The sequence below is a fragment of the Osmerus mordax genome, chromosome 20 (genome assembly GCF_038355195.1).
Source record: "Osmerus mordax isolate fOsmMor3 chromosome 20, fOsmMor3.pri, whole genome shotgun sequence".
Lineage (NCBI taxonomy): Eukaryota > Metazoa > Chordata > Actinopteri > Osmeriformes > Osmeridae > Osmerus > Osmerus mordax.
In genome coordinates, this window is record NC_090069.1 from 1,725,186 (window position 1) to 1,747,465 (window position 22,280).

General features: G+C 44.7%; 5 protein-coding genes across 10 annotated transcripts in view; 2 read left to right on the forward strand and 3 right to left on the reverse strand.

Moving 5' to 3' along the window:
• Positions 1–310: 310 nt before the first annotated feature.
• Positions 311–5,176, reverse strand: slc2a11l (solute carrier family 2 member 11, like). Its single transcript, XM_067258543.1, is given in 12 exon segments — positions 311–532; positions 802–929; positions 1,515–1,590; positions 2,198–2,458; positions 2,580–2,690; positions 2,874–3,064; positions 3,220–3,368; positions 3,759–3,888; positions 4,226–4,350; positions 4,577–4,737; positions 4,921–5,047; positions 5,082–5,176. Coding segments are annotated over 12 exon segments (1,776 nt in total).
• A 285-nt stretch (positions 5,177–5,461) lies between these two features.
• ska1 (spindle and kinetochore associated complex subunit 1) lies at positions 5,462–8,656 on the reverse strand. Of its 2 annotated transcripts, none has more exons than XM_067258505.1 (7): positions 8,651–8,656; positions 8,055–8,147; positions 7,800–7,924; positions 7,586–7,683; positions 6,862–6,999; positions 6,335–6,498; positions 5,462–5,893 (listed from the first exon to the last, which is right to left on the reverse strand). In XM_067258505.1, exons 2-7 carry the CDS (start codon positions 8,140–8,142, stop codon positions 5,745–5,747), a joined length of 762 nt encoding a protein of 253 aa, XP_067114606.1. In that variant the 5' UTR covers positions 8,143–8,147; positions 8,651–8,656; the 3' UTR covers positions 5,462–5,744. The 2 variants fall into 2 exon arrangements, with proteins under 2 accessions (XP_067114606.1, XP_067114607.1); XM_067258506.1 differs by having other exon boundaries at positions 6,328–6,498.
• Positions 8,657–8,749: 93 nt separating this feature from the next.
• LOC136964328 (synaptobrevin homolog YKT6) lies at positions 8,750–12,259 on the forward strand. Its single transcript, XM_067258415.1, has 8 exons — positions 8,750–9,107; positions 9,328–9,439; positions 9,641–9,723; positions 9,858–9,958; positions 10,313–10,417; positions 10,575–10,640; positions 10,732–10,833; positions 11,096–12,259. Exons 2-8 carry the CDS (start codon positions 9,336–9,338, stop codon positions 11,129–11,131), a joined length of 597 nt encoding a protein of 198 aa, XP_067114516.1. The 5' UTR covers positions 8,750–9,107; positions 9,328–9,335; the 3' UTR covers positions 11,132–12,259.
• On the reverse strand, positions 12,258–17,590 carry ddx56 (DEAD (Asp-Glu-Ala-Asp) box helicase 56). Of its 2 annotated transcripts, none has more exons than XM_067258413.1 (14): positions 17,526–17,590; positions 16,953–17,114; positions 16,663–16,817; positions 16,195–16,365; positions 15,797–15,887; positions 15,435–15,676; positions 14,964–15,116; positions 14,435–14,548; positions 14,133–14,227; positions 13,942–14,015; positions 13,710–13,799; positions 13,398–13,503; positions 13,176–13,279; positions 12,258–12,822 (listed from the first exon to the last, which is right to left on the reverse strand). In XM_067258413.1, exons 1-14 carry the CDS (start codon positions 17,577–17,579, stop codon positions 12,703–12,705), a joined length of 1,731 nt encoding a protein of 576 aa, XP_067114514.1. In that variant the 5' UTR covers positions 17,580–17,590; the 3' UTR covers positions 12,258–12,702. The 2 variants fall into 2 exon arrangements, with proteins under 2 accessions (XP_067114514.1, XP_067114515.1); XM_067258414.1 differs by having other exon boundaries at positions 12,258–12,847.
• Positions 17,591–19,309: 1,719 nt separating this feature from the next.
• The window catches only part of scarb1 (scavenger receptor class B, member 1), a 13,264-nt gene continuing 10,293 nt past the window's right edge, over positions 19,310–22,280 (forward strand). For all 4 annotated transcript variants that reach the window (XM_067258301.1, XM_067258302.1, XM_067258303.1 and 1 more), the window contains exons 1-3: positions 19,310–19,640; positions 20,207–20,367; positions 21,847–21,988. In XM_067258301.1, the coding sequence (XP_067114402.1) occupies positions 19,521–19,640; positions 20,207–20,367; positions 21,847–21,988 (423 nt within the window). In that variant the 5' untranslated portion in view covers positions 19,310–19,520. The remainder of the gene's footprint in view (positions 19,641–20,206; positions 20,368–21,846; positions 21,989–22,280) is intronic.

Sequence of the window (22,280 nt, forward strand, 5' to 3'; positions counted from 1 at the left end):
CAGTTCAGACAGCAAATGGCGAAATGCTTATCACTGAAACTTAAGCACAACTTATCTTGTCCAGTAATGTAACTCGACCATGGGTGTAGCTATCCTTGTCTTTATGGCTGGGTGTAGCAATAACATCTAATCATGTCAAGAGTCAAACCCCTGAAAATCCCAATAACCCCTGATAATCCCAATCCTGAATATCCTGTCCAGAGTAGACATAAGTATTGATTTGTGGTTCAGCCAGAAAACCTAAAAAACTTGAGTTAAGGGATTAACTACCAGACAGTTACACGCAATCTACAAATCAAATGATCTTTGGTTAGAGTTTGGTGGTTGTACATGAAGTCACTGAGCCAGTGGCCTGAGGCTGTTTGTGTTTGTCTTCCTCAGGCAGTCCTGTTTTTGAATGCATCCTGTGGTAGTCTGCCGTAATCTCCAGGACAGTGCGGTTCTTGGTCTCGGGAACGTTGTACCACACAAACAGCCCAGAGAGAAGGCTGACACAGAGGAAGATGAGAAAACAAAAGTAATCCAGATACTCCTGAAAAGAGAAGACTCGGTTAGATTTAGACTGTGTTTTTGTGTGTTTGTGTGTGTGTGTGTACATAAAAGAGAGAGAGAAAAGAGAAAGGGAGTAAAGGGAGATTGAGAAAAGAGTGAGAACTAAGAGAGGGATAGTGAGAAAGAGTGAGTGTGAGAGAGAGAGAGAGAGAGAGAGAGACAGAGAGAGAGAGAGAGAGAGAGAGAGAGAGAGAGAGAGCGAAGGAGCAGACTAGGGTTGCCAGGGTTACGGGAGGAAGAAGTCCTCACCACTATGAGAGGGAAGAGCATGCCCAGGAGGAAGAGGCCAGTCCAGTTGAGGGTGCACGCTACGGTGAAGGCAGCGGGTTTAAAGGACTGGGTGAAGATCTCACCGGGCAAGGGGGCGGTCACTCCAGCTGACACAGGAAGGGTCAACAAATCTGAATAAAACTACAGCAAGAGCATTTTCTGGTAGTTGGGTTTGGGTTAGTGGGTTAGGGTCAGTGGGTTAGGGTCAGTGGGTCAGTGGGTTAGGGTTAGTGGGCCAGGGTTAGTGGGTCAGGGTTAATGGGTTAGGGTTAGTGGGTCAGTGGGTTAGGGTTAGTGGGCCAGGGTTAGTGGGCCAGGGTTAGTGGGTTAGGTTAGTGGGTCAGGGTTAGTGGGTCAGGGTTAGGGTTAGTGGGCCAGGGTTAGTGGGTTAGGTTAGTGGGTCAGGGTTAGTGGGTTAGGTTAGTGGGTCAGGGTTAGTGGGTCAGGGTTAGGGTTAGTGGGTTAGGGTCAGTGGGTTATGGTTAGTGGGTCAGTGGGTCAGGGTTAGTGGGCCAGGGTTAGTGGGTTAGGTTAGTGGGTCAGGGTTAGTGGGTCAGGGTTAGGGTTAGTGGGTTAGGGTCAGTGGGTTATGGTTAGTTGTAAGACAACACTTCAGTGGCTAGTGATCCACGAGTCAGTGACTGTCGTGTTGGACGCGCGGCGAAGCGCGCAGTCGTGGGACCTAAACCCACCAGGTCCACTGGAGAAGAAGAGGATGAAGAGGAAGATGAGGGCCATGCTGCAGTACGGCATCCAGGAGACCTGAGTCTGAAGGGAACAAGCAGAGAGAGAGAGAGAGAGAGAGAAAGAAAGAAAGAAAGAGGGAGAGAGAGAGAGAGAGAGGAGAGAGAGAGAGAGAGAGAGAGAGAGGGAGAGAGAGATAGATAGAGAGAGGGAGAGATAGAGGGAGAGAGAGAGAGAGAGGGAGGGAGAGAGAGAGAGAGAGAGAGAGAGGGAGAGAGCTTCAGTTACTGGGGAGCAGTGAATGCGATATCGGATGATGACCCATGAGGATCCGATGGCGCTGGGTCTGTTGACGTTGAGCTGCTCATGGTTCACAACGCTGACAGGGGTGAGAACAAGCACACCGTGACCATGCAGTTCAGGAACGCTTAATTTGGAGCTCAAAAAGTTTTACAACCACTGACATACAGTACTATATATTTACTTAATTTTTGTATTTTTTATATCCAAGACACATATAAACAAGATAATACACAAAAGAAAAAAAACGACAAAAAATAATAAAAATTGTAGTTATGAAACCTTTCGGACTCCAGTTCCCTGACCTCTGTATCTCTCCTGCAGTGTGTGTAGTAGCATGAGAGTCTATCTCTCCTGCAGTGTGTGTGTGTAGCATGACAGCCTCTCTCACCTGCAGGTAGAGGGTGATGGTCAGGAGCCCCAGGGTGGCAGCCATGCAGAGTAATCCTCTAAAGAGAAGTAGCTTCTTCCCTGTGCTCTCGATCACCATCACCTGCAGCAGGTACAGGCAACAAACAGGATTACCAGTCTGAGCACTGCTGTGCACTACACTGACATACCACACGGGGGTGCTGTGGTCCCACGATAACCAGTGAGTTGTACTTGGCCAGTGTGTCTACGACTATGTTTGTTTGCCCATGAGTCCGGGACACTGCGGGAAGAAACAAGAGAAGCCTACAGAAGCGTATCATTTTTCGGGGTGGATTTGAACCTGCGACCCCTCAATCTGCAGGTGGAGAGAGATGTTGCGTCCGAGTTTTGCCGTGACTCACGCAAGCCATGGAGACGGAGATCTCGCACAGCCCCGTTCCCAAGGCGACGTGGCGCAGCTGGTGGGCGGGGATACCTGCCTCTCGGAACACATCAAAGGAGTACAGGTACACCTGGAGAGGAGAACCGCACACACCCACAGTACACAGGGATGATAACAACGTCTTAATCAAGCAGACGCTTTTCAAGATGGAATTTGAACCTGGACCCCCTCGATCCGCGGTCAAAAACCTCTAACCACTAAGCACTTCTTCGCGACTGACACGGAACTGATGTGGGCGCTGGGCGGGGCTCACAGCGTTGATGCCACACAGCTGCAGGGCGGAGAAGGTGACGAGGACCGTGGCGAGCTGCCACCGCAGGCTGCGCTCCAGGAGCAGCTGCAGCACGGTGTGCGTGCGGACCCCCTGCTGGGCGGCGTGTTCCTGCAGCATCTCCTCCACCTCCACGCCGTGGTCCCTGCTGCTGCCCCACAGCCTGCGGAGGGCTACACACACACACACACAGATACACACAGAGACACACACACGTAGACACACAGATACAGACACCAACACACACATGTAAACACAGGCAGACAAGAACAAGTCCAATCACGTCCGTGACTCCAGCACCGTCCCGTGTCACAGCCTTGAAGCTTGCCTTTCTCACAGCCCTGCCGGTCGCCCCTGTCCAGCAGCAGGTAGCGGGGAGACTCTGGAAGGAGGGGCAGGGTGAGGAGCTGGAGCGTTGCCGTGGCACCGCAGAACGCCAGGAGCCAAGGCCAGCCTGTCTCTGTCCCCAACAGCTCACTACCAGGACAAATTCAAGTCTTTTATTGTCAGATGCACAGAACAACACAGGGTCAGACTGGGCACTGAAATTCTTAGGACAAGATAATGCAAAGCAACCTGGCATAACATAACATTTAAGTACACAGAACAGGACAGTCACAGAGCCAGGGAGGTACGTGTCACACCTGCTTTTAGGAAAACTGCAAATCTGCCCCCTCGCAGACACATTTTTATTTATTTATGAAAATTATATTTAACGGCAGCATCCTCAGTTGTTAATAAACCTGTCCACATTTGAAAACAAACTGACACCCCTGAACAGAAGACTCTGCTTCACAGATGGCCTCCAAATCACCGGATAGCCACCTTACGGCTAACCCCTCAGTTGACCTCTGACCCCCAGCTCACCTGAGTCCCAGGAGCTGACCACAGAACTTCCCCAGGGAGATAAAGGTTGCGACAGACACGCCCACCATCCCCCTCAGCCTCTTGGGGGCGCACTCCACCAGGTACATGGTGTGAACACTGAGACTGACACCTGCACGACACACACACATACAACACACACACACACACAGACAACACACACACGCATATGGGGAACATTCATTTCCAGGAAGTTAAATGTAGTAGCATGGTTCATTTCCACTAGCACTAATATAACATACTCTTGTAGTATAGAACATGGGGCATGGTAATTGAGGATTGAGTTTAAATAGATTTTTTTTTAAAGCAAGTGTTTTATTGGAGTTGAATACATTCTACAATTTTGCTACCCCTCTCTATTATCTTATTTATTTCGATTAGTTCGCAGGCCTGTGCTCATGTCCTACATATCGGCGATGCAGTTTCTTAACTTGACTCGGGGCGGTTACCTGCATTTACGCCATACAGGAATCGTCCCACAAGGATCATCTCAAACGACATGGCCGTTTTGCTGAGCAGCATCAGCACAGCGGCGCTAATGGCCACAAAGTTGTTCAAGAACAGGCATCTCTTCCTGAGGGGAAGACACAAAGAGCAATGCTGATTTACAGGAGGCTAATTTAACAATGGGCATAAACGTTTAGCTGCAGACATTAGGGACACGTTCCCAATTAGCGGCAGAGCGGGGGTAGTGATTCCATGTTGGATGATTAAAAAAAACATTGAAAGTAATTTGTCGTAACACAATGAACCCACTTTCCTTTTACGTTGGAAAGTGTCGGAACTGTTATGGTCTTTACCTTCCGTATGCTGCCGTTAGCTTTCCAGCACACAGAGTCCCCAGGAGACCCCCGATGCAGAACACGGAGACGAGGAAAGACCAGATGAGGTTGATCTCCTGGGGTCCCAGGGAGAGACCGTACCGCTGCTCACAGGTTGCGTTCACCAGATCCTTAATGAACTACGCGGCCGCACTGTCATTCAATAGTTTGTCTTCTGCAGTTCATTTGACATTTTAAGTCATAGTTTTAATCTTTTTGGCGCTCCATCGCTTTGACAAAGCCATTAAGAGTGGAGTAGGCTATTGGAATGTTGTTTTTTTAATTCACAATTTATAAAATGTATTATGGAGCATTTAACTTACAGAGGAGGGTGAAGTCATAACGGAAATTTGAAACCCATACTGGAACGTCCCACCAATCCCGGTGACAAAAATCGCAACAATAAGAAGAGGGCTCTCGCTCTGTGCAACGAACATGGAAAATATCATTTTTTTTAAACAGCACTGTGTAAACCATCACATCTAACATACTATCAAAGCTTGAACATTGATTCGTCACAGTATTTTTCACAAAACACCAAAAATCACCTCTTACCAGGAGTGTCAAGGCATGTGACATAGCTCTTCTCTCGCTACTAAGTGATGTGCCAGACGCAATGTATCACGAAATGTTATACTGTCTGTGTGAGGTGAAGTATAACTGCAGTCAGAAATAATTAACTTTGAAAACAGAAGCACAAAAATAAGTATAATTACAGTAAGCTATTTGCTGCCTTACAAAGAGACTTTATAACGTTTGAACACTAATTCCAAATAAGGAAATATAGCTTTCTAGATTAGAATAATTGATGCAAAACCATGTTTAGAAATGACAAGACACCCCTAGAAATCTGAAAAACTATTTCACAAATTAATTTATTTCTGACATCTACATAGAGCAGTTACAGTTACTTTTATCATCACATGGATACTATAGTAGATCCAATCATCTTTGATTTACAGATAATACTTGTCACACAACCTAAACCAAATGTTTAAAAATCTTTCCACCAAGTCCCTTAAAGTCCCGAGTCTCTCTCAGTTTCTTTCTCCTCTCTCCCCATTTCCTTCTCCATCTCTCCATCTCTCTCTCCTTCCCTCGTGATCCATCCAATCTCTCCTCCTCCTCTCTCTCCTCGTCTGGCGGCCTAGAGCAGGACATAGCGTGTGATCCCTCCTCCCCTGAGTTCGCGGAGCCGCTGGCAGTGACGAAGCATGTTGAGGATGCCCTGGAAACGCTTGTCCACCTTCAGCTGAGTGAATTCCTTAATGTCGGCCTCCACCACGAAATGCTGACCTTTCGGAGAGAAACACGTGTGAGTCAGTGAGACACCGTCTTTTGATGCAAGAGCCGTGACACCGTGTCCGACAGGTGAATGATTCAACCTTTGCTAGGGCAAAGGTTCAGTTAAGTATTACTACCGTCACGCAACCCATGCATACAAAGCAGGTTGCATCTCCTGTTACAGACCACATCCTCAGTGAGTGTAATGTACTGTACTGTACAGAAACTTCCAACCCCTTGGGACCTCTTCACATTTTATACATTTACATTTAGTCATTTAGCAGACGCTCTTATCCAGAGCGACTTACAGTAAGTACAGGGACATTCCCCCGAGGCAAGTAGGGTGAAGTGCCTTGCCCAAGGACACAACGTCCTTTTGCAGGGCCAGGAATTGAACCGGCAACCTTCTGATTACTAGCCCGATTCCCTCAGCCACCTGACCCCACCTTATACCTTTAGTGTCCTTGGTCTCCTCATCCTTAAAGCGCTGGTGGAGCTTGCGTGTGGCGTTGTTCATAGTCTTCTGCTGGAGGATCTTGTATTTCCCCGTCACCGCTGAGTTAAGGCTCTGCACGGCGGCGTTCAGCTGGTCAAACGACATGCGGCCTTTCATGTACCTGGAGGGGCACAGTGTGGACGTGTGGCATGGAGGAAAACTGAACTGAATCCCACAAGGCCATCTAGACTAGTGTTTCTCACATGGGGGTACACGTAACCCTAGGGGTAGGTAAGAGAAAGTGGAAAATATGAAAGTGCATCATGAAAATGTGGGTGTAAATATGTTTTTATACAATATAAGTATACTGGTATAGGGGGTACTAGGATTCGGAAATCAGGAAATGGGGGTTCTAAAGCCCAAAAAGATTGAGAACCACTGGTCTAGACGGTGTTAGCCGTGAGTAGTCTTTGCTAATGTGAAGTTTGAGGATATATTCAGTGTACATAATGCGTGTTTGGGGATGTCGATGTGAGGGACTCACTGAGGGATGTTCTCAAATTCTGTAATCGTGATGAACGGCATCTCTCTGATGTGGTTTTTGGAGGTCTTCCTGGGGTTCTCCGGCTGAGAGGGGGGGGTGTCCACGGGTCCAGTCTGACACAAAGCAGGCGCTTCTCCTCTGAGACACGACACAAAAGACGAAACACAGGAGAGGAACTCAGTCCTCCAGTCGCTGTTGGCCTCTTCAACAAGGCCAAGGGTTCACACTGACTTTAATGACTTTAAACACATTGCAATTTTCACTATATTACACAATTTGTATCTTTTGTACTATTTGTATTTTTTTTTATATTTAGTATTTTTATATTATATTGTAAATTATGGCTACTTTATAGTTTATTCTATATTTTAATTCTAAATCCCTTTAGTATTTGCTGGACTATGTACCTTTAGTATAGTTAGACCACATATTTAAGTTTTTAAGATTCATATCTGTTTAATGTATGCACCTTCCAATCCTGCCACAGTAAATTCCTTGTCTGTGCAAACTTTCATGGCCTTTATGATTCTGTAGTTGGAACACTGACACAGTTTGCACATGTTCAGGAACACACTATCGCTGTCACTAACAAAACATGTATGGCCACTTCATCACAAAAACATATACTCTACATTCATTCAAATGCATTTATCCAAGCAACGTTTAAAGAGTGCATAAAGTATATAGTATGTGGTGTAGTGTGTATAATACCTAGCGTGCTTACATGACTAGTGGCTGTCCCTTCCTAGGCATGTGTGTGGGCATGTTATCCTTCAGATGTTTCCCATTCCTCACGTCCTCTTTGAAGAACTCCTCAAGCTCCTGTGAAATGTCAATCATTACCGGCATCAGAAGACATTTAATGAACTGAAATACTTTGAAATCTTTAGTCTGGGATAGATGGATCACACAAAAACTCAGTGTGATGAAAGCCATACCTTCAGATGCGTCAGGAGGTCTCTTTGGCGACCAATACATTTCTCAAACTGATCAAGGAGGCCATCTGTTGCCACGATTCCTTGCCCAATTTTCCTAAGAATAGGACCTTTCTCCACATCTTTCGCTTAATATTCAAAGAAAACAAAATTAATTTTATATGACCTAATATAGAAAAGTGCAAAGCGTGTACATGTCCGTTTTACATCATCAAACAAGGCATGCTTCCATCAGTATCAGTAAAAAAAACAGTATACCAATTATTCTCAGTTCCAAGACCCGTCGTATGGCTACAATCCTGTCGTTTATATGCTGGGTTACGGCTTCTAGCTCGCAATGACTCATTGTCCCTGAAAGAAAAAACATGAATGGATTTACTTTGTGCACCCGAGTGGCCGTCAGAAGTCGTCTTCGTTTGTGCTTTTGTGCCTCCGTGGACAGTTTTAGCCACTTTGTATAATCTTATCACCAGATTTAGCAACACGATCAAAACACCGGTGAAGACATCAAATGACGCCATCAAAATATTAGGAAAATTAAAAGAGACCTCTCTCCTCCTCACTCTTATTCCCTTGCTCAACATAAGATACACTAGACTATTCACATATTTAGATAACTTGTCTAGTAGTATTTAACTACCCACTACAAATGGCAGTAGTTGAATCATGTACCGTTAACCAGTTTAGTACTGTACTGTAGCCTAGCTAGTGCTGGCTGGCTAGTACTACAGTACTACAAAAGCAGTATTCACCCAACGTTTGTGACAGAATGCACATAGAAATGGATACCTTTGCAGGTGGCGAAACAACTGAAGCGTGTGAAAGTGAAAAGTTGTGTAACCCAGTTTACTTACGTACGGTGTTGTTACCGTCCGTCCTTTTTCGCTCCGCGCCAACGTTCAAATCCTCCGGTCAATCAAACGAGTTACCGCTTCCTGTCATGCGCAAAAAGTACGGGCAAGCGGCTATGTGGCTATGCCATAATGCTATTGGAAGTCTTGTACATAGCTGAGCTTGGTAGCTGAGCTTGCTAGGTAATCACAACGACAGCTTCAGCGATATAAAGTTATTTCGATTTGGTTTGTTGTTGAAAAAGACTACCTTGACGCGAAAATATTTTTTATCGATTTATTTAATCTAACAAAACACCCGTCCCAGCAAACGAAGTATTTCCCTGAAACTCCACAGGTAGCTATTGTTAGGTTAGCTAGCTTACCCACAAGTTTAGCTACTACCCGCTAGCGCTGTCTTGAGTTGGTCTCGCTTTCGGTATAAAACAGGGGGTCAAGTTTGGAAAGAGAAAACAACAAGGTACGTTGATTAAAACAATGTTGATTAAAACAGATACGTGTTTCGTGTACCAGTTAAAGTAGTTCTAGCTTGCCCAGTGCCACTGTCATATAACTAGACAACACTGAGTTACATTAATAGTAAATACCCACAAACTCATCAGCTAACTTAGCTAAAACGCCGACTGTAAAATGAAGCTGACAGCCAAGTTGTTTTAAGCATTTTCTCCCTGTTGCTTCAGAAAATAGAATGAAACTGTACAGTCTGAGTGTGCTATACAAGGGGACCACCAAGTCCAACTTGCTTAAGGCTGCTTATGACCTGTCATCCTTCAGCTTTTTCCAGCGGTCCAGGTGAGTCTTTAAGTCGTGTCTCCTCACCAAATTAATTTAATTAGTTGTAGTTGACAAATTGCTCCAAGTATAGTATTTTGTTATCGGTAGCATATGGCATTTTGCGATCATATTCTGGTCTTTTGACTGATGGATAATTTATCCGACACAGTCGAGACAATATCCTGATCCAGCACATTGTTTTTCTTTGTATGTCTCAAGTGTTCAGGAATTCATGACATTCACCAGTGCACTGATAGTGGAACGGTCATCAGTTGGCAGTAGAGCTTCGGTCAAAGAACAAGGTTGGTGAATTTGACTGTCGAAAACACGCAATGTGTTTTGCAGCAGGCAAACTCAAAGCGGCAATCGAACCCAGGACCTTGCTGAGAAGCCGCCTAGTCTAAACGTCCGTGTGTGTGTGTGTGTGTTCTCTCAGAGTACCTGTGTCATGTTTATGTGCGGAACGACAACCTTGGAGCTGTGGTGATTGCGGATGGGGAGTACCCCTCGAGAGTCTGTTTTACCCTACTAGATAAGGTAAGACGTGACGTGACGTTTTCCCTTCTCAACAGCTAAACAACTGAAGGGGCTATTCTAACCAGAGGCTTGGCTAACAACCAAAGGTGTTATGTCATGGTCATGTGATTTGGCATTACTGTAGCATAGAACTTCTCACAGGTCTTTATAAGAAAGCCATTGGGAAGCACAACGTTTATTTACAGATAAACATGTTCTATATATAGCGTAAATCTATCTCAGAATGTTGACAAAGCATGGGCGAGGATTTTCAGAGAAGAGCGTTAAGGGATTATAATTGTGCATCGCTGTGTGACCAGTGCTGTAGACTCCTCCTCTCCAAGTCCTGTAATGCTCTGATCTCTTCTCTCCCAGGTCTTAGAGGAGTTCTCCAGGCAGGTGGGCAGTATTGACTGGCCTTCTGGATCTCCTGACACCATCCAATACACAGCCCTAGACGGCTATCTGGCCAAGTACCAGGTCTACTATGTCTCTTATACAAGTCAGACTAGTTGCTGCATGTGCTTCCATTATATCTAACTCCATCTGTATTCATCTTTACTTTTCTATATATACTCAAGAGTTCAAAACAACGTATTTGTACGTGAACAAGCTCCCTGCGGTTGTGTGTTTATAGAATCCCAGAGAAGCGGATGCCATGAGCAAAGTGCAAGCTGAACTGGACGAAACCAAAATAATTCTGGTTGGTTTGCTTTGCCGTACGTAAACAGTGTGGTTCCCGGGCCTGGTGGTGTGTTTGGTCGGCTGACAGCCCTCTCTCTCTCTCTCTTCAGCACAACACTATGGAGTCTCTGTTGGAGAGAGGGGAGAAGCTGGATGATCTGGTGCAAAAGTCAGAACACCTGGGAAACCAGTCCAAAGCCTTCTACAAGACCGTAAGCACAAGATCCCTTTCAGATTACATTTCTTCATTTCACTCTCCAGGTGTGAATATGTAACCGTACCATCATGCAGACCATTTTTAGTTCTTAGTTTTCTGTGTAGATGTAGGTTGAACCTCTATTGTCGATCCATTTGGCAACTGTGAAGCCCTTTGTGACATTGATTGTAAAGAGAGTTACAGAAAGATTATTTGGATCAATTCGAACGAGGTGCGAAGTCTGACATCCTCTCTCTCTGTGTGTGTGTGTGTCCCAGGCACGGAAGCAGAACTCTTGCTGCGAAGTCATGTAGAGCTGCTGGACGTATCTGAACCTCCTGGACCCTCCCTCCTGTCTCACTACTCTCTCCCTCCCTGGTCTCCCTCCCTGGTCTCACTGAACATGCCTCGAGTCAGCGGGCCTGTGCGAGGGGCAGAGAGGGTCAATCTCAATGTTGGTTTCTGGTAGCTGTATGTCCTCGTGTGAAAGTGAGGGTTCAAACTCTAGACTGATGGCTTTCACCTTCCTCTCTGTGTCTCTCTGGTTTGAACTCCCTGTTTTTGAACACACTCCAATGTCCTGTGCTTTGATTGGCTGTCTCGTTGAGCAGCGGGTGTGTGCGCGGTTGTCAGACCTGCGAGTTGATAGCCTGCGTATGTCAAAGCTCTCGGTGAGGGATCTTACCGCAAAGATTACCTGTACCTATACTGTGTGTACCTGTCTAATGGCGATGAGATGGGATGGTGGTTTGTTCAGTATTGCATTTGGGATTCAATTAAGTGCTGTTCATTGAAAATTGTGGGATGATCAGTTGTGTAACCAGTTTGTACAACAAGATGAATGTGACTTGATTGCGAGGTGCATCAAGCTGCTACTGGCTGAATTCTAGACATTCCTGATGTTGTAAAAGTACACGATTTAGAAACCAGTTGCCTTCTGCGTACATGCAGAATGACGTCTGAAGCCTTAAATGTGTGAGTGTTTTACATGATTTAAATCTGGGCTGTATTAAGTTCATATGTGTGAGAAATGGTTCAAACAAGGCAATGGACATTTCCCAAGACCTGAAATGTAAGATGTGTTTGGTTCTTTGATCACATATTTATTATGCAGACAGCAACTGTTGTGTACTAAATGGCAATGTTTCTTAAAGTAGTCTTTATATATCTGTATAAATGAGGGGTTACCTTGTTAAACTAATTGTTCTGGCAGGCTTATCTATCTTTGTGCCTTCTTTGTTTCTCGTGCCACATTTTCTAAATCTACTTAATATAGCCATAAACAACGGTGTATACACCAGAGTACAAACCATACATGGAGAAATGTTTGCTTTATCTTCTACTTTGTTTCGAATGTTCTCAGTCCCCTCACCCATACATAGTATTACACGTGAAACAAATTTGAAATTTTCATTACGATTAAATAAATTATTCAAACGATACCATCGTTTTGTTTTATTTTCTTCAAAAATCGAGATTCTCAAAGAATTGAGGCGAGATACATTGACAAATAGCTAATACACTTAAGAGCACGTACTATTTTATACAAATGTGAACCATTTAGTATTAAATACAAAATCTGTAATAGCAGACTCACTCTCAACCAGAGCACAACTCTGAAAACAGCATCGGAAACTCCATCAGGACTGAGGCTTAGACAAAACCCACTACCAGGTATACCACAGAATCCTCAGTTACTCAAACATGCTGCGTTCACAGAGAAAGGCACTTCCAAACAAAACATTTCCAACTCAACACAAGGCGACCCATCCGACAGCTTCCTGGTGCACCTTCAGCCTCTAGATGGACTGATGGCTGTTGCCTCCTCGGTTAATGTCATTGTTGAGTTTATATTGAAAATTTCGTTATTGATGTACACTGAAGCCTAGTGTTTGCCGGTCTTGGCCCCTCGACCAGCCCCTTTACTTGCCCCTCGACCAACCCCTTTACTGGCCCCTCCGGTGAAGCGGAAAGTCTTCAGGGGATTCTTGCCTCTGAGGTTCTTCTGCAGGTGAAGTGAAAAGGAAGGGCTGGGTTGGGTCATGGTTAATGTCACACCACACACATCTAATTTTTACATTCAACTTTCAGACCACACATCACTTCCAAGAACAAAAAAAACTATAACATATAACATTTAGTCATTTAGCAGACGCTCTTATCCAGAGCGACTTACAGTAAGTACAGGGACATTCTCCCCGAGGCAAGTAGGTTGAAGTGCCTTGCCCAAGGACTCAACGTCAGTAGGCACGGCCGGGAATCGAACTGGCAACCTTCGGATTACTAGCCCGATTCCCTCACCGCTCAGCCACCTGACTCCCCTATATAACATTCGTTCCCCCCTCAAATTATACTCACTTTAAAGGGAGTCTTTATGACACCTGCTGGTTTTGGTTTGTCGTTTCTCCTCTTTTTCCTCTTTCCCGAGAAAGAGTTGGCCACACCCCTCAGCATCGGTGGAACTGGGAGAGATCAACAACATTACTATAGCTGTTTCACGTGTGTCATTTATATTTTTAAGTCCTCCATTATGCTGAATATTTGGTTCTGTAGCTTTTACATGCATCAGTCATGTCTTACTGAGGTAATCTGGGACGTTCTTCAGATGGGGTTTTATGACAGCAGGGTGCAAATCTTTGTCATGTCTCAGCAACTGCAGGTCTCGGGGGTTGTCCTCAAAGTACGTCTGAGAGGCGACAGAATCAGTGTCCGCAAAAATCATTATTTACAAAACATCTTCAATTAGGCTGGAGAAGGAAACAATCAACTTCAATTTGTACAATTTACAAGCTCTTACTATACAACTGCAGAAAGCATACAGCAAACAATGCGTTTACGTTGTTTTCAAACCCTGGGAATCTATAATAGCCATGCTCGTTTCTTTATACCCACCTTTAGTTTCTCTGAGTTGAGCAGTTCTTGTTTGATCTCCTTCAGTCTGGCCTCTCTCACTGCCTGCTTGGTTACAGACCGCATGGCATCCTAAGTGGACACACCCACAGAAGGCTTGTTTGTAGAGTACAGTAGCTGAACACATCACTCAGGACAGCAAGATCATCCAAACACATGTCTCAATCCGTAATCTGCTGGCACGCCTGTGTAGTTAATCCGTGACTTCACGTACCCGACACCTGTACCTGAAGCCCTCGATCTCCTCCATCTTGAATCCAAAAGGCTTCACCGCGGATTCAGCGTTGTCTGACAAGAGAAGATCCAGTCAGCCTATCAGCTGGAACAGCTGAGACCACCAACACATTCCTACCTCTCCAATTTGTTTCCAGCTAAAGAACCCTGTGTGTGCGTGTGTGTGTGTACCTCCAGTGAGGGCGTCCTCCACCTCCTTCAGGAGCGCCAGCTGTGTGTGAGTGACGAAGGTGAGCGCTGAGCCGAGGTTGTCTGCTCTGGCCGTTCTGTGAGAGGACACACACCAGGGCAAAGTCATTTACTTTATAAAGACATAAGGAGTCATTTCATTAAGAACTCAAATCTGCACACAAAACATTATTTTTCTCAGCCAAGATCAAAATATTTTGACCGGATTAGAGTAGCCCTAGAAATGATTTCATTACATCACTTGAAATTTTAGTAGCCTTCGTTTATATTTCAGAATAATTTACCGTCCCACTCGATGTATGTAGGATTCTACTGAATCGGGGAAGTCGAAGTTGATGACGTTAGCGACGTTTTGGAAGTCGACTCCTCTGGAGACTCCATACTCCTTGTCCTTGACTCTGCAAACAGCGACATCCAGAGGTTAACAAGCAGTCCACTCCAGATGCAAAGAGTTGCTACCTCCTGTTCTTTTAGGGGCGTAAAACCCCTCCTCAACTGAGACCACACACTAATCCAATCATGCTCAAACAAAACATTTCATGTACAGGACCTTAGGTAACTAAATTACACACTATTCACTGACTTTTCATTTACATTTAGTCATTTAGCAGACACTCTTATCCAGAGCGACTAACAGTAAGTACAGGGACATTCCCTGAGGGTGAAGTGCCTTTCCCAAGGACACGTCTTTTTTCACAGCCAGAATCGAACCGGCAACCTTCTGATTAGTAGCCCGATTCCCTAACCACTCAACCATCTGACTCCTCTGACTTTTACCCCCTCATTTCCTGTCCAGGATTAATTCTCTCATACCTTCCTCCTTTCCCTGCGTTCTTCTTCTTCTTCTTTTTCTTCCCTTTCCCATCGGTGGTCTGTGGTGCTGCGGTGGGATCAGCCAATCCCTGCTCGTCCGTGGCTATGATGTAATCGTAGAAGCCCTGGTTGAACTGAGTGATGATGTGACACCTGGAGAGGAAGGATGGAGGGGGGCGGAGAATCAGAGAAATGTCTTCTCTGATCTTTTGATAAAATATATATTTATTATATATATATATATTTATTTTTTAATTTATTTTGGGGGGGGCTTTTTTGTGGCTTCAACGAACAGAAACGGTTATAGATATGTAATTAGAGACAGTTATAGACATGCAGAAATGACTAGCAGGAATCAAACCCGGGCCACTGCATTGCTGCCTCAGCACATGTGGTTGGCACTCCACCCGGTGTCCCACTAGGAACTTTATCCGTCCAACCCTCCGTCCGCCCCACCTAGCCTCCCCTTACCTGGACTGGACGGGCAGCTCTGAGTTGAGAACGCAGGCTGGTATGCTGAACTGTTCCAGGAACAGTTTGAGTCTGTAGCACCTGTCCACCGCTCCCACAAACACCAGGGTCTTCCCCTGTACCAGGTGCAGCTTCAGCAGGGTGTATATCAACAGGAACTTCTCCTCCTCCTCACACTGCACGCTGTACTGCTGCAGCTGGCTGCTGTCTGGGAGCTGGGAGCCCTGGAGCTTGAGGATCACCTGGGGGAGGGGGGGGGGACATGGGTTAGGAGGGGAGGGGGGCCAAACCAAGACAGACACGGGTTAGGAGGGGGCCAAACCAAGACAGACACGGGGGGTGCATGTTCGAGTTCCTCTTACTGGGTTATGCAACACCAGCTCCTTCAAGGCCTCGACATCCTCACTGAATGTGGCAGACATCAGGAATGACTGGTAGATCTTAGGCAGGTGACTGGAAGAGGACACAAAGTAGAGAGTATGTGTTACTCTCCGAGTCAGTATGACTGACTGGGTGATGACCGGAGTCAGATGGCTGAGCGGTTAGGGAATCGGGCTATTAATCAGAAGGTTGCCGGTTCGATTCCCCGGCAAGGAAAAATGACGTGTCCTCTGGCAAGGCACTTCACCCTACTTGCCTCGGGGGGAATGTCCCTGTACTTCCTGTCAGTCGCTCTGGATAAGAGCATCTGCTAAATGACTAGCAGCGTGGTTTGAGCATGCACGAGTGTCTGTATACACATCACATGTGTTCTTCTCACCATAGCAGGCTCTTAAGGTCGGCCTCGAAGCCGAAGGAGAACAGAAGGTCCGCCTCGTCTATGACCAGGGTCTCCAGGGACGAGTGCAGGACCAGGTTCTGGGCTTTTAGGTGGGCCAGGACGCGAGACGGGGTCCCCACAATCACGTCAGGCTTCTCCATCAGGACCGGTCTGCCCACAACAACAGTCAGCATCAAGCAAAAATTAGACGATTGAACCGTTTTGATAGCTGTGAGGACAAACATAATTAGGTAGTCTGATAGAACCTCAGAATTACAAACGGTGAATCATGTCTACCATACCATAACCGTTGTTTCAAAAACTGTTGTAGGCAATACTGTGAATACAGTTTTATTGGAGGTGCCTTAACATCAGAATTTCCTTTCGAGCATAAATACAATTTGTTCTATCTGTGTGTCTATCACACAGGCTTTTAGAACTGCCCCCGGGTTGTTCCTGAAGACTGACCTCTGGGCTGACAGATCAGCCTTGCCGGAGACATCAGCCACTCGGACATCCCTGGCGCAAAAGGCCGTCAATTGACGAATCATAATCTGAACCTGCTGGCCTAGCTCTTTCGTTGGCACCAGGATTAGAGCCCTCACGGCCTGCTCGCGGACACTCTAAACACAAGAGCAACAACAAGTATTAGCGCAACCGTGTAAATTGTCCACGCTGAAATGTCAAGAACAAAGCATGCGTCTCTCCGGTGACTTTAACGAAATGTTTGACATGATGTCTTGTCGACAATGTCTCACCAGTTTAGAGGCAAGGATCCGCTGTATGACAGGAACGGCGTACGCAGCTGTTTTACCCGACCCAGTCCTGGCTCGAGCCAGAAGGTCCTTTCCTTCTAAAGCCAGAGGGATGGCTCTTTCCTGGATCAAGGTTGGTTGAGCCCAGCCCAAGTCTGCGAGCGCCTGAGTTAAAACATTACAAAAATGGCAATAAATGATACGACAACACATCATACCTACTGTGGTTACATCCTTTTAGCTGAGCCTTGTGTTGTGTGTATATAACTAGCCAGTAACTTTTTGGCTAGCTAACAATCGAATGTAACCCATATAAACCAGCGAGTCATTGCAAATGTGTAGGGTTTAAATTGGCGTCGCTTGGTATTAATTTAGTCTTGTATCATTAAGTAGTAAATCACTTACTTTAGTTAGCTAGGTGGCTGGCTAACCGTAGCTGGCGAGCTAACTAAAGAGCTAAGCCTCATTTTAAAAGCCAGCCAATTACTCTGCCTCTTTCTCTTTCCGTAAGTTAATGTTTTTAGTTTCCATCTTTAAGTGGACAATTTAGCCACAATAACAGGGAACACATTTTACCTTTAAGAGGCGATCATCCAAACCCATTTCATGGAACTGCAACTTGTCAGCCATCTCCGCAGCTTTCACACGTGTTTCGGTCGCTTTAATTTGACGTAACAGCGACGTTGTGGATGCAGGAGACAATCGTGTCCAAGTATTTTAAAAGATATAACGACGATGCTTTGTTTTGATTTATTGATAAGAAACTGTGATAAATATGTAATTTAAATTTTTTATTTAATGTATTTAGAATTATTTTGTGCACGCACAACCGATTTAGGAAGATAGGGGGCGTTCTACGGCATCCTACGGGACAAGGGGCCAGCTGAGACGGTCATATTTGGGGTTTCTAGTTTGTCGGCTGAATTAGGTTGATTAGCCTCTCTTGGCTGAATGCTGCAGTAGCATACCGGGGGTGCGTCTCAAACGTTCACTTCTCCCGTCCTTCCTCCTCTCGATCACAACTGAATCAATCACAAAAAACGAAGATGCATTATTGAGGAGATGCATGCATAAATCGAGTCAGCTAATTGGACGCACTTTACATACAATATTAAATACGTTATATTGGAGGGATTCTTAAAGCTACTGTTGCTTCCAAGTGTCATCGCCTGATCATGTGTGATCAGGTGTCATGTATAAAATGGTATAGGCTGCCTTGTGACTTGGAAATAGGAATCACATGTGGAAGTGAAAATAGCGGTCGAATAAGTGTTCAGAAACTGGAAAATACATACAATTTCTATTCTATATACATTTGTCTTTCAAAATCGAAATAGTCTGCAATGCCTATACCGCGGCGTCCATAGTCTATGTTCTGCCCTATAGCATACTTTTTGTAGATCAAATACATAGTTTGAACCGATCCTAAAGGATCTCTTGGGCGGAACCCCTTGTGATTGAACTGCATGTGTTTAAAACTGGGGTGTGTGTGGGCATTGTTATTTAGTGTGCCCTCAGAATGCTTGCATAAGCATTTAGACAGGAAGACATGTGACAGAAAACTTGTTCCAGACTCAATTAACCTTTCAAACAACAAGTCCTGCTTTGACGCTTACAGCATAGTACAGAAACGGCGATTTCACAGAATAGTCAGATGAGCAGCTGTCATAGTAAATTGACTTCTTATACCGTCTGTTTCCTCCAACTTGCGGACGGGTCATGAGTATGCTCACTGAAAGTAAAGCCCTTCATCACCCAAATTAACCAAGTCTATGGATAAAGATGTGGTCGGCTCTGTGAATATCAACCCTAATCTGTGGTTTAGTGTACGATTGTCGGTTTTAAATGGCCACTCCACTTCCATTTTAAACAGCAGACTAAAAGTAGGAATCATTTTAAGGACATTTCTGCTCACATGGGATTATTATATATATATTACTCTAACCCATTTGTCATGGGTCCTTCTCAAAGACCTGCAATGAATGAAGGTTTGTGGATTCAAACATATTCTTAGAATTCTTATCAGTCCATTTGTATAGGTTTTAAACTTATAGGTGGGCTACTCTAATTATCATTCTATATATTGAGGCAATCAACTTAATTTAGTTGGTATTGTTACATTTAGTTTATGTTATAATAATAGCCTAGCCTATGTGTTGTTGTGTAGCACAAATACAACGTGTCAGCTCTGTAGTTGCACAATTACATAAAACTGTGACTTGAACTACTCAGCGAGCCCTTTTAGACCCACAGACTACATCTCCCATAAACCTCTGCGCTCCGGAGGTGTGGCCAAATCACCTTAATAAAAACACCAGTTTAGACCATCTTGATCCAAATCATTTAGGTTAGACCCTCTTTCTAAGTGGGAGCGTTAGGGAAGGCTTTTCGAGGTAGAAGGTGCGGTGGCAGTGGCAACTCAAAATACTCTGTCGACTTTGAATCCTGTCGTGCCAGTTTAAAACCATACTTGGTCCGAACAAAGCCGTGGACTTAATCCATTACAGTTTGTGTTTTGTTATCAATCGTTATTGACTTGAACTTGCTCGAAGACTCAGTTAATCAGTGATCATGGCTGTGAACAGAACGAAGGTGGCTATTGGGTTTTTAGTCGCAGGGATTCTGACCGTGGTTTTTGGGACTGTTCTTGTATTTGTTGGACCAGTAATTATTGACGACCAAATTGTAAAGGTAAGTAAAATATAGACTACCTTAGCTATGACTTTTTTTAGAATGCGTCTTTTTTTGTTTACTAACCTTTCGCATAATTTTCTTAATAGTTCCATAACAGGATATTGTGGTCTTGTCTTCACGGTTGCATTGTCTTGCCACCTATACGTTTTGCTATAGAATTAGTTGCCTGTAGGGGAACTGATGGAACGACACGAGGAAGTTAAAATAGGTAGTCTTTAAAAAAATCCAGAGACGTTATGCAAACGCTAAGGGAATAGGCTACTCAATGCTGAATTTATTAGGAAAACATTGCTGGTTGGGCTACTCGTTTTATCCTGCAGTTTTGCTGCTCAGTCACGAACACCAACAGCTCAACCCAACGTTCTGACCATTGGTTTTATTTTGCATTTATTTTTAGAATTGGAACACCCTAACCAATTGTGTTTTCTAACAGTTTGTTAGTGACCCAGTGTAATTTTCATGTAATACGTTTTTAAACTTTGTAAAAATACTTTCTGTTAAAACTGTCGAGATTTACTCGAATTGTTCTGCGCTCTCTCTCTCTCTCGCTCTCTCTCTCGTAGAATACAGTGATTGACCCGAGTAATGAAATGACCTACACGATGTGGAAAGATGTCCCAGTTCCCTTCTACATGTCTGTTTATTTCTTCAACGTTCTCAACCCTAAAGAAATCCTCTTGGGAGAGAAGCCCATGGTGGAACAGAAAGGCCCATATGTCTACAGGTGACTGCGTGCAAACCACATACCCAAACCTGTTAGGCAAATCCTGGATAGGTCAGATCAAAAATATTTAAGGTAAAAAAAATCCCCCCTTGTCCATAGGTTTGGATGGAAGTAGCCTGCTAAATGAAAACAATGTTAACCCAATTCCCAGTGTTGATTTCCCACTTGAAATTTCATTCCGCTTATCTAATGAGGTACTGGCGTTGTGTGGGTTGTTGCGTGAGTTCAGCAGTTTTGAGAGGGAAGTGCTCTTGGCAGCAGTGAGCATGCAGACCCAGAGCCATGTGTCTGGTCTCAGTACAGAGGTGCTGGCTCTCCTAACCTGGGGCTGTACCCGTGCATACCGTCCACTCACTAGAAGAAATCGGACCCAAGGGGAAGGAGGAATTGAATAGAAATGTCCAGTCTCTAGCTTTAGAGTCAAAACGGTTTAGCTGTTTGCCTCCCCAGTGCTGTTTACAGGAAGAAGTGGCAGACGGGGCAGGCTTGCTTGCCTCACAGTTGGTGTTGGGTTACTATGCTCAGTGAGTCACGTGCGTTTATGCGAAGAACTGTCGTGCCCGACATTCACCTCCGACAACGGAGCAGGAATCAGTTCACCAAAACGTTTCGGTCTAGTTATTGTTGCTTGGACTTGAGTACTCTCAAGCGCCCGTTCAATATAGCTTCTTCCCTGTCGCAGCTGTGTTGGCCAGGCTTCTGACATTTACCAAGTTTAGTTATAGTTTATGCTAAATGATCATCTCTTTCAGAAATTGCACATGTTTTAAACAACTGTTGACCTGTGCTCTGTCAAATTGGTATGTGGAATTTGGGTGTTGCTGGCTAATGTAAATAATTCCAACTGCTTTCAAGAACTCCAGATGTGCAGCATCCCTTTTGCCCAAGTTCTCTTAACAGGTCGTAACTCAGAGGGCAAAGGTCTGTGTATAGTAACCTAATGGTTTATGTACCATTTCGTTTTGAGTCCTTGACCCTTGGGGTACAGTTAGATGGTGGTCCATACAATAGCCTGTATGTAGGTCAACACTGTGGAATCCAGAAGAAGGGTTCTGGATTTTTGGCTGTGTGCATAGAAGCGGAAGTATGGAGTTTTACTTTGTGGGCTTATTGTTACAGTTGATTAGAACATCATGGATTCTTGAGATTTTAACGAAAGCCCTTAAACTCACGATTGTACAACATGGCCACATGCTGAATACAAATGAGATGAGAATTACACTATGCATAAGCCACCTTATCTCAGAATCTGATTGCACTATGTTGACCACCATTCTGTGTTTGTATAACATGCATGGCGAATAAACCAAATTCTGAATAATTCTTCCTTTTCTCCAGTTCGGTTCTACTTTACCTCCCTCGCCACGTGCATTTAATTTATTCCCCTCATTCCACACAGTTCAGCCACCCCACTCCTTGAGGGAATATATGCTTACAGAATTGGACAACATTTTTAAAGCAAGATTTGTCTAATTTCAGGAAGCGTATTCAGAAGCAAAACATCACGTTCCACCCCAACGAGACGGTGTCGTATCTGGAATATCGGTCCTATTACTTTGAGCCCGACATGTCTGCGGGGAATGAGTCTGACATGGTCACCATACCCAACATGTTGGTGTTGGTAAGAATGCAAAATGCATCTCGAAATTAGTATACCTAGCTGCTGTTGAATACATTTCAAACTTGGAATAGCCCTTGTCATTTTCTTGTTTGCTGAAAAGAAAAAATGTAACCCCTTTTAGCTCTGTCAATATTGTTTCTGTGTTGGCTACCTTTTTGGTTTAAGGAAAGGAAATAAAACGCTTGTCCTTTTAGTCTGTCTGCAAATGGTCATCCACTTTCCTTGTGTTAATACTCTCCAATGGACCCCCCTTTCAGTATGTGCTTCTTCCGTGCCATTTATCACCTTGTTG